Below are 11,983 nucleotides of genomic sequence, written 5' to 3'. Positions count from 1 at the left end.
GCTAGAGAGGAGGTTATGTGTGTGGCGATGAGTTAGTGGAGTTGCAGGGGTTGGAAGAGGAGGTCGGTAGTGATGGGGGCTATAGGGGGTGAGGCAGCAGCAGCTGAGGTTAGGGGAGAGGGTGGTACGGTGAAGAGGGGCTCACGGATGGGTTTGTCGGAGGAGGAAGAGGGAGAGAAGTGTTGGCCTTCTTGTTTTGATGATGTTTAACAAACAATTTACTACTAATGTTGCTTTGCTCTAGTGTTTAGTACTATTCATTATTTATTATAGACAAACAACGTAGTTGGAGGTTGATGATTGAGCCTACACGTTCATATCAAGAGGAGTTGGCGGAATTGTGGAGTGAAGCAACATACAATTCAAGTTAAAGATCAAGTTCAAGCTCATCCGCAAAGATTACCAAGTCAAGCATAATTGAAGACCAATCAAGCTTGGGTAATTTAGTTAGGAGTTTATATTATGTGTGTTAGTACTTTAAGCTCAATACATATACACACATACACGCTTTGGTTTTGGTTTTGTATATATACAGTTACATATATATATACATAAGTTTTGCGTTTCTATGCATATATATAGTTATATATATACATACATAATTTTGAGTTTTCATGTTTATATGCCCATATATGATTTCACCTTTAACAAGCTTATATTAATGAAATCATACTTAGTGTTTTTGTATATATTGCATAGAATATGCAATCTTATGAAAATATTGTATTTCTAAGGTTATAGACTTCATTACATATGTTATATCTTTTATCAAGTCTATACAATCATTTCATAATGTTTCAAAATGTTGTTTGAGTCAAAATATCAAAATATCAATTTCCAGGTTTTCATGTTTTTGAACATATTTGCAAAATGATGATATTTTTCATTTGGGAAGTCCTTTTTCAAACCAGGTCGTTGTAGCATGTTTATTATCATGTCTACAATCATTCCCCAAAGTTTTACATTTTTTAAAATTTATTTGATATTTTTAAACAGCATTTTAAAAATCAGCAAAACTGTTTTTTCAGAAGTGTCAGATTTCGGTCGACCGTACTGGTCGACCGAACCTGAGGTCAAAAGTTTACTGGGCGACAGATTGCTGTCGGTCGACCGGTCCGGTCGAGCCGATGAATTTTCCGGTCGACCGACGACTTTTCCGGTCGACCGACGATGTCATTTTCAGCTTCTAACGGCTAGTTTTATTACCGTTGCTTTGGGGCTGTTTTTGTCTTTTTGGCTAGGGTTTTGCTGAAGTTTTGAGAGGGTATAAATACCCCATTGCCTTCAGCTCTCCAACTAACAATAAGTGAGTTTTAAAAACAAGTTTAAGAAAGTTTTAATCAAGGGTTTATGTTTGGTTTAAGTGTGTTTATAAGCTTTTAAGCATTTGAGTGTTTGGTTTTGTGAATCACTTCCACAAGAGCTTGAGGAGATCATCTATTGGTGTTTGAGCATCCAACTCTTCTCCTTCCACTCTTGATCTATTGAAAAGTTTTCTAAAACTCAATCTAGCTTTTATTTATAATTATTTGTTGATTATCATTTCTATTAAAGCTAGTTTTACTTGAGTTTAGTTTGATTTGATTTACTCCTTGTTTTTCCACACAACCTATTGAGCTTATTGTATTTACATTCATAGCATAATTTGGGGTTGTGGGTTTGTGACTAGGAGTTGTGCTTAATTGAGTTCTCACTTGTTTAGAGAACAAATCATTTGATTTATATTGTGGCTTATTGTGAGGATTCACTTGTATATACACTTGTACACGAGAGAAGTGTGTGGTGAGAGACGGGTCGAATCCAAGAGGAGTGGCGTCGGTTGACGTGCCTAGGGAGAGGTTGTAACGAGCACTTGAGGAGGAGGACACGGGCTAGGACCAACACTTAGTGTGTGAAGTGTGATTACATAGTGATTGTATTGTGAGGTGTAAACGTTGTTCGGGTGAACGTAGAAAACCAGTTCGTGATAGTGGAGATCTCCTCGAGGTGAGGAGCGGGGACGTAGGTCATGGGGACCGAACCTCGTAAACATATCGTTTTGTTTGTGATTGCATTGGCGTTCTTTTCTTGTTTTCATATCTTATATCGCCTTTGTGTATTGCTCATCATATTACCCTATCACTCTGTGTAGATTGTTTATTTTACCCTTCGTGTTAGTTTATATATCCTTGCATATATATATTCATCATATAGATATATCTCATTGTTCATATTGCTTATCCTAGATCATATATTGTTGTATTTCATACTTGCTAGGATAACTTGTTAATTAATTTTAATTGGCATATAATCGGATTAGATTAGCATAAGACCCTAATCATCCCCCCCTCTAGGTCTAAACAAGAAGAAGAGGATGAGGATGGTGGCACCGATGACGTGGGAGGTGGAGCTGGGCACGATGAGCGGCGAAGGAGAGGAGCGGGACTGGCCGATGGGAGAGGAGCGCGGCGTTTGGCGAAGTGGCGCGGCGTTTGGTGACGTGACGATGCTATGCGTGTTGACGGCGGCGGGCGCCTCAGGGCATGGGCGGGGCTACTGGAGGTCGGGATGCGGCGTGAGGGAGGTTGGGGTTCGGTCTGGTTGACGGGCGACGGCAAGATGGCCGGAGCGCGGGGAGAGAGGAGAACGAAGATGAGAGAGGGAGGAGAAGAGGGCTGTGGGTGATGGGAAGAGAGAGAGGAGAGAGAAGAGAGAGAGAGAAAGAGAAGGGGCAGCGTTAAAACATGAACAAAGAGGATATATATATATATATATATATATATATATATATTATATATATATATATATATATTATTATATATATTACTATATATATATATATATATATATATATATTATATATATATTATATATATATAATATATTAATATATATATTATATATATATTATATATATATATATATATATATAATTAGGGTTAGGATTTAGATATTTAAATAAAAATAATTAATAAAAAATATAATTAATTACATATAAAATTAAATAATTATGGAAAATTATCTACAAAAGGAAACGTATCCGCTTATACTAATACAACAGATACTATGCAATAGTAGAAATAATACAACTAATTGTAGAATTAAACGAGAATAATTAATAAAAATATAATTACTTATATTTAAAATTAAATAATTATGAAAAAATTACCTACACAATAAAACGTACCAATTATACTAATACAACAGATAATATGCAATAATAGTAATAATACAACAAATTGTACAAAATAATACGTAATAATAATACAACGTATTATATGAAATAATACGTTCCGGGCCTTGGCGAATATATGGCTGAAACGGACAAGAAGCACAGAACTACGTTCCGGGCCTCGGCGAGATACCTAGAGGTGTCTCGGCCTTAGCCGAGACACCCACAGGTGTCTCTGGGCCGAGACACTCCATGGTGTCTCGGCTTGGCCGAGACACCACATGGTGTCTCGGCCAAGCTGAGACACCCCTTGGTGTCTCGGCTTGGCCGAGACATCCACGGGTGTCCGCAAACCCGAAAATCGATTTTTGACAGTTTTAAGCTGTTTTTCAATGTTAACCACCTGGATTTATTTTAACTGATCTGAATCTATCCAAGAACGCGGTTAAGTAATTACAACTGAAGATAAGAGTGAATCGAACGTTCTTATCCGAAAATAGAGATCCCAAAGCCTATAAATACAGCCTCAGGGCCTTTATTTTTCAGATCTAGAATTCACGAGCGTCGGTGAAGCCCTGCTGAATTGAAGACTAAAGGAGCACGAATTTCAGAGAGGAGGAGGAGACTTCAGCGAATTCTTCGGTATAAAGAAGGAGAGTTCGATAGATTTGTGGTCCGTGGATACTAACGTCCCCGTCACAAGGCAAGATCCCACGAAAGCAGTGGGCGATAAACACTCGTTGCGCTGTTTGACGAGAGTTGTACTTTTTTTTGTTTTCATTGTGTAAAGGTCTTATAAAAAGACTAACTTTTGTTTTCATTGTAACATTTGAAGTTGTAATGACTACATCAATGAAGACATCGACTTTCCCCCAAACAAGCTGGCGAACACAGTGGGAGCTAACAGTCTCGTCACCGAGATTGTCGTGCCACAGCCGACGATTAAGATCCTCGTGGCTGAAGAGGTCAAATACGAGTTCGACCAATAGAAGTTTGAGGAGTATGTCTCCTCCTCCTTCAGATCTGTCTCTCCTCGCAAGCGCAGGAGGGTCTCCGTCGCCCAAAAGATTTGCTGGTCTTCAGATCTGAAGACTCAAGAAGGCGAATTCCCTGCTACCATTGTTGCAGCCGCACCTCACAACGATCTGCCAGCGTCCAATGAGACTAGATATGCAGATCTGAACTCCTCCGCGATCAAGGAGTTAACTACTGAAGGCGCGCCAACTCTATCAAGGAGAGCACGTCAAAGGCATCGCCAACGCCCTGCGTGCCAATTCGCCAAGGCTTTGGATCAAGTGGATGGACTCCGTTACCAAGTGAATCTGGAGTTCAGAAAGCGCCAAGTGGCTAAGCCATCTCCACAGCAAGCTTCGCGAACCTCCTCCCAACCACCTACTAATGAATGGGTTCGTGTTAAACGGAACCATTCCACTCTTGAGAAGCGCATTCAAAAGCGTCGTGCACTTCTTGCGCATGCCCAGATCCTTGTGCGAATAGTACAAGAAATGCAAAAGAAAGAGGCGGTTAAGAGATCGTCGAGATCCAAACAAATTTGGATGTCGACCTCTACTAGCCACTCGATGGAGAATTTTGATGTTAAGTGTACAAACACGACGAGAGTTTGAACATATGTAACTGATAAGAATTTTAGTGGACCCACCGTCAATTGATTTAATCAGTGAGGGATTTTATGGTGGAACATTATAAATCGTCAACACCAGTGGGAGTTTTTTATAATAGAAGATTGATCCAACAAAGTGATCAAATCTCATCTCAACAAAAGAGTGCTTGGAAGTTGGTGGAATTGATGCCGACAATGAGATGTGTTTCACCCTTGAATATTCAGAGTTCGAGTGGGAGTTTCTCATTTATCACTTCTTTGTAGTGACCGGGTTATCCCTAAGAATACACCATATAGCATTCTTCCGGGAACTTTCTGTTACATGAATCATCCACCCCCAGCTTCCTTTGTGAAACCGGGTCTAACATTGTACTTAGTTGGATGATCGAGTTATCCTTAAGAATACCAGGTATGACACTCTCCAAGAACTTCTCATGAAAGAAAGAAAACAATTTAGACTCATATACCTGTTGGAGTACGCTTGGAGCAGCTTATCCTCATGCACCTGTTGGAGGATTGAGAAGTAGTTTATACTCATATACTCTTCAGAGTGATGATATGGATTAATTTAGCATTATGACGCCAGCTTCAACCAAGATTTGGATGCTATTCTTAAGGGCGAAACCAACCTTGGCGGGATGAATGATCCTCCTGTGGTACGCACAGTACTTTAGATCCGAAGTATTATTTGCTTCCTCTTGATTTGTGATAGGTGGCATCTTGATCTTGTTGTTTTCGAGAAGGGATTCAAAAATGGCCGGAACGTCTTCGTCCTTGAAGGAGTACTCTTTTTGGAGTCTCGGATCTGAAATCTTCTGCTATCTCCGGGGTTGCTGCTATGACGTCTGATTAACATGAACAGCTAGTGCAGGTGCCTTCCCCTTTCCACAGGATGTGAAGTTTGATTTTGGAGGGTTAGCCATTGGTTGGCTTCTCTCGGCTTTCTTCCTTCTGAGGAAGCATTCGACCTGCTCTCCGTGCACCTTAAACTCTTTTCAGGTGTTGGATGGTGTTACTCCCATAATTTCCAAGATATCAATGGACAGGTTATTATGACAGGTTTGGAGGATGAAGTCCTCTGTGACTGGATCTCGGTAATTCATCGCCTTATTTTGAATGCACTTGACGAAGTCGTCGACCGTCTCTTCGTCTTCCTGTTTCTCCTCGAAGAACGTTCTGATTGATATCTCAGCGTCATCATCAAAGAAATTGCCGAGGAATGAGTTCCATGTTATCCCAGTTGTTGATGCTTCCAAGCTTGAGACAGTGGTACCAATCGAAGGCAGCCCCGCGAAGGGTGCCCACGAATGACCTAACCATCAAGGCTTCATTACCAGAAATCATGCCCAAGAGGGACTTAAAGTAGATCAGATGTTGAGTGGGAGAACCCTTTCCGTCGAACAGGGTGAAGTGATCAGGTTGAACTTCTTCGAATACGGGATCGACTTCCACTCTCTTGGGTAAGGACACGAAATACCAGTCTTCTTCACCTCTTGAGCAGACATCAGAGCGTTGATTTTGTTCTCGAGGTCTTTCATCTTTTCGTCCTCATCTGTATCATGTTTTGGACGATTTCTAAGAGGAACAACGCGGCCAACCCTGATATTGTCAGATTCGGTGGGACCACCCCCAGCATTTTGATCAGCCGGAGGGTTGTCTTCATCGAGGTTTTCGTCCACATTTGAACCGCTACCTGCTTGGATAGCAATGTTGCAACGGCTGGATTCACCAAGTTGATTGGACAGAGCCCGAATCTGTTGGTCATGCTCTTCCTTCATCTACATCATGGTCATTTCTAATTCAAACTTGAAGTTCTCTTTTTGCTTAGCCAAATCATCCTCAATGATTTTTACCATTTGCTCTATGTTGATCATAAGTGCGTCGCGGGATTGTCCTGGACTGGATATCGTATTGTCAGAAATGATTGAAGAGTTGGCATCTGATGCTTCATCATCCGAGGATAATCCCCTATGCATTCTTTAATAATTCCTTTGTCTAATGGTGCCCGATCGCAATCGGGTTAGACGATGTGATATGAGCGGGTCAGAACTAGAAGGTCGAGTTGACTTTCCTCTATCATCCATGTTAATTGTGGCTTTTTGGAAGTTCGTAATCTCGATCGGTTGATCGTTTCTTGCGGAAACGTCTTGGCTTAGTATTCGATGCTTCATAGGAAAACCTTTAGAATATCGAGACCCTCTGTGGAGCGGTTTTGGGATAGCTACACGCTGATAATACTGCCCTGATAATTTTGGTATACGGATAGTAAGAGTCCGTCTCCCGGGTACTTCTCTTTCGAGATTTGTTCTTACCCCCAGCCTGATAGTACAACTCATTAGCATGAATGCCATAGCAACCTATCGTATGCTGGCATAATTTTCCAAGTGTAACATTATCATCATCAGACGAATACGTTTCCTTCTGGGAATTCAACGCTTTGTTAGCGTCTTCGAGAGTCACACATTTGGAGTTACGCTTTTGTGAGTGCGGGACTCTAACGGGCTCTTGGACTTCGACTCGCAGTTAATGCGGTCGGTTACTAGAATTTTCCCTTTATGAGAAGGCTCAGACTTGTTGCAAGGGCGAGTGTGACCCCCAGCTCGACGAGTTGCTAGGGGTTCATTCATCGTGCCCAAGCGTTCTTTGGTTGGAGCTTTGCCTTGATCCTCGTACAAAGGACCTAGGCATTCCGCTATTGCTTTCCTGCCTCTGGATATGTCCATACTATCACGGAGCTTCACCGAAGGTGAGGGATTAGCAGGAGTGAGATCTAAACTTGACGAAAGTTAGGAACCGACTTTGGATCTGGAATCGAGTAAGAAACAGGACTGGTATCTCTTGTCAGTTTGAAGCGCTGACTTGGCCTTCGGCATCCAAACCTGCTTAGATCTTGGTGGCCTTTTGAGCACCTCTTCTTTTTGTAATCCTTGTGCTTTATGTACAAGGATCCGGGAGTGTGCAAGAAGTGCGCGACACTTATGGATGCGCTCCTCGAGAGTAGAACGGGTTCGTTTTACACGAACCCATTTGTCAGTTGACGGTTGGGAGGAGGACCCCGATACTTGTTATGGCGGAGGCTTAGCCACTTGACGTCTCCTGGACTTTAGATCCGCTTGGTAGTGGAGCCTGTCCACTTACTCCAAAGCCTTAGCAAATTGGCGGGTGTAGCGACGCCTCTGACGAGCCCTCTTCGATAAAGTAGGCGCGCCTTCAGCAGTCAACTTCTTAATGGAGGTGGTGTCCGGATCTATGGCTTTGGCTTCAACGAACGCCAGTGGATCGTTGTAAGATGCAACTGCAGTGATGGTAGCGATGAGATCACCTTCTTGGGTCTTCAGATCTGAAGACCAGCGGATCTTCTGGGAGGAGGAGACCTTCCTGCACTGATGAGGAGATGCAGATCTAGAGGAGGAGGAGGATACGTACTCCTCAAACTATTATTGGTCAAACTCATATTCAACCTCTTCAGTCACGGGGATCTTGATCGTCGGCTGCGGCACGACAGTCTCGACAGCGAGGCTGTTGGCTCCCACTATGGTCGCTAGCTTGTTTGGTTTAGAAATTGCTTTCATTGACAAATTTATTACAACTTTGAGCGTTACAATAAATTCAAAAGAAATAGTCTTATAAGACTCTTACACAATGAAAATTTAAAAGTTACAATCTCCTCAAACAAACGCAACGGACATTTATCTCCCACTGCTTGCGTGTGATCTTTGCTTGTGATGAGGATGCTGATATCCGTGGACTACCAAATGATCAGATCGATCTGGAGCTTCATTGATTCGCGAAGGAATCAAGAAACCGAATCAATTTTCTTGGCAACAGTGAGATAACCACTCTTCTCGAGATAACCGCCACGGGGCAATCTCAAGGAAAAGAATCGAGAACTATAGATCTGATAAACTCTTCTTCTTTATATTGAAGAACTCGATCCAATCTCCTCCTCTCCTCTAAAATTCGTGCTCCTTTAGTCTTCAATTCAGTAGGGCTTCGCCGACGTTCGAAAATTCTAGATCTATACAAATGAAGGCCCTAGGCCTGTATTTATAGGCTTTGGGACCTCCGTTTTTGGATAAGAATGACCGATTCACTTTTATCTTTAATTATAACCATTTTATCACATTCTTGGATAATATTGGATCAGTTGTAAAAAATTCAGGTGGTTAACGATCGAAAAACTGCTCAAAAACAGCAAAAACAGCTTTTTAAGGTCTGGGACACCCGCGGTGTCTCGGCCACGGCCGACACTTAGGGTGTCTCAACCTTGGCCGAGACACCATGTGTGTCTCAGCCTTGGCCAAGACACTTGCGGCGTCTTCGCTAAGGTCCGGGGTACTGTTTCGCGCGTCCTGTTCGTTTTTGTCATATTTTCATCGTCCGAACTTGGAATTGCGCGATTCAATATGTTTTGGAAAGCTGACGAGAAGATCTACAAGCTCCCATAGTTGAAAGACATGTGGAGTAAACGTTAAAAGAGGGGCTCTTCGTGTTTCATAAAAGAAGCGTTGCTCCCGATCAGTTCGTGTTTTCGTTATTCTGAAGTTTTGTTACTTCACACAGTTCGTCGACTCACTTCATGCACTTATTGACATTAAATAAGCTTCTGTGACTCGGATAGTGATGTTCATCATCTTCTCTCTGTCTCGAGCCGCGTGCGGGAACCTATAGGCATTTTTAGACGCCTACAGTCACTATTTATTATGATAGCATGAGTGCTATTTATTTAGCGAAGAATCTTGTCTTTCATGCATCGACGTTCGATATCACTTTATTCGAGATGTTCTTGAAGATGGGGATGTGGAGCTCGTGAAGGTCCACACAAAAGATAATCCAGCGGATATGCTCACGAAGGTGGTCCCGAGCAACAAGTTTGATCATTGTAGAAACTTGTTGCAAATTCATGCTTGTTGAGGCCATTTGCGGCCATTTAGATGAACTACAGGCGGCTTGATCCATTAGGAGAGGGGGTACGTAGTAAACCACATTGGTGCAGCTGGATTTGGTGAGATGACGCATTGGTGCTCATGTTAGTGTCAGCTCAGTTTTCGGAACACGTTGCCGAGGTGGAGAATTGTCAAAAATGGTGAAGGAACGGCGAAGGAATCGTTGAGAAATGTGGAAAAACGTGCAAAATCAGCACTACTGGAAAGCCCTCAGGTCGGTCGACCGATAGCATAAGACTGGTCGACCGATCTTGTGCACATTACAGGGTTTGAAAACACTGCTCTGGTCGGTCGACCGATGCACTCTTATCGGTCGACCGATGGAGGTAGACCGGTCGACCGATAGAGGAGCACCAGTCGACCGAAAGCGGATACAGGCTGAAGTTGGTTTCCTAGTCTGTTTTGGACTGGGTTTTGATATAAATAGAAACACGTCTTTCTAGGATTTTGTACCAGGAGATTAACAGAGAATTAGCATTGTTTTGAACAGTTTTGTGAGGGAGATTATTATGAGGGAGAGTGAGATCATTGGTTAGGTTATTTTGAAAGTTATTTGAGAGATTGTAACCCAGTGTTTCTCCTCAATATAGTAAAATCTCCCCATCCTCTCCCCGTGGACGTAGGCAATTTGCTGAACCACGTAAATCTATGTGTTTTGCACTCGTCTTTGGTTCTTCTCTCATCGCTCACCGACTCGGTTGGTTTGCGAGCACGCTTCCGCACAACGCGCAACACTAACACGCAACACTTTTACTGAAATGACCTTTATTTTTAGTGCATAAAGTTTCAAACAAATGCCTTGGTTTATGTTTATAGGTACACAAAACCTTCCACAATGCAATGTTGCAACGTTGGTCTTTGCCTCCTTGAGTCTATTTCCGATGTTTCTTTGCGTCCTTTTCTTTCTCTATCGTCTTTTTTAGCTTAGCTGAATGTGCGTGTTTAGTGTGTTTATTTGACATTGCAATGTATCAATCCTGTATACTTTTTGACGTCTCCATATCTTATATGCGTATACTTTTATTGAAAAAACAGAATTAATCATGATTTACAAATCAAAACTTGGAAAGTAAATTTAATCCTAATTCCCATCACTAAATGCCTCTAGTACTAGTAAATTGTAATCAAGAAATTGCAAGTTAATTAACTCGGAACGATTTGCGCATATTAATATATATATATATACACACACTCACTCAATTTCAGAAACAAGCATCAGATTCTAAAATTTATCCCATATATTCATCCTAGAAATGAAAACTGAAATGAAAACTACTAGCATACACTAAGTAACAGTACCGCACAATAAAGATAACAATGCCACACAATATAGATTTAGCACCATGTTTAGTTGCCGCAATAACAAACAGCCTTGAGCCTCAAATACCGATTGGTAAACGCACAAATATTGTTCAGGCATCAGACCAGGTAATGTCGTAGTCCCCCACTTGAGACTCCGGTATATCCAACGCCTTCCACACCGCTGGGGATGCATCTACTATATTATTGGGGCATGGCGGTTGGAAGTCATGATCAGCATCGCAGCCGTGCACAGAATCGCACTCATCCACCACTTTGGCTCTCACCGACTTACCATTAGCGTTGATGTTGATGTAGTTCAAGCATCGGCTTCCTCCATTGTACCAGCCAGTTGATAATGCAACCACCTTTTCACTGTCGCTGTGGTATTTGTTGTCGCACTCAGACGGGCCTCCTCCATCACCACCCTTGGCAAAGCTGTTGATGGTCATCGTCGCACGGGTGTTGCTCGTGATTGGAGGAGAGCAGCGGTACTGAGGGTACATCTTACCTGCTTCGCAGCAGTCAGAGTCATTCTCTGTGTTGCAGTGGCCGGTCTTCCCTCGCAAATGCCCGCTGGCACGGCAGGATCCGACCATGAATCGATGCGAGGCTACGAGACTTAGGCTTGAGAGCGCTGCGAGCAGAGCAATAGCCATTATTGCTAATTGAGGAAATCTAGCAGTTGCCATCTTGCTACAGGTAAATGTTTCTAAAGTTCGTTGTGGTCTTTGCAATTTGAGCGCGTAGGGTTTTATAGCGTTGGAATAGCTGGAGGGGTAACGTTCAGAATGATGGCGTACGTTAGGCTTCTTGGCTAGCAAAGTTAACCACACGGCCATTTATCCACTTAGTTTGTTGTTTATCATCAGACTGCTTGCTTTGACCCTTCCCTCTCTCATTATAGGCTAGATCACACTATAGCATTTTGCCGTAAACTTTCAAAATCGCACTAAATCCCTAGTA

General features: G+C 42.3%; 1 protein-coding gene across 1 annotated transcript in view; it reads right to left on the bottom strand.

The window, feature by feature from the left end:
• LOC109841873 (ripening-related protein 3-like) overlaps positions 1 to 11,709 on the bottom strand; it is a 29,676-nt gene extending 17,967 nt beyond the window's left edge. Inside the window, exon 1 of the mRNA XM_020410803.1 lies at positions 11,137 to 11,709. Within this exon, the coding sequence (XP_020266392.1) occupies positions 11,137 to 11,709 (573 nt within the window). The remainder of the gene's footprint in view (positions 1 to 11,136) is intronic.

Source organism: Asparagus officinalis, chromosome 5, assembly GCF_001876935.1.
Source record: "Asparagus officinalis chromosome 5, Aspof.V1, whole genome shotgun sequence".
Taxonomy (NCBI): Eukaryota; Viridiplantae; Streptophyta; class Magnoliopsida; order Asparagales; family Asparagaceae; genus Asparagus; species Asparagus officinalis.
The sequence above is the reverse complement of the archived record's forward strand: the minus strand, read 5'-3'. Positions and strand labels throughout refer to the sequence as shown.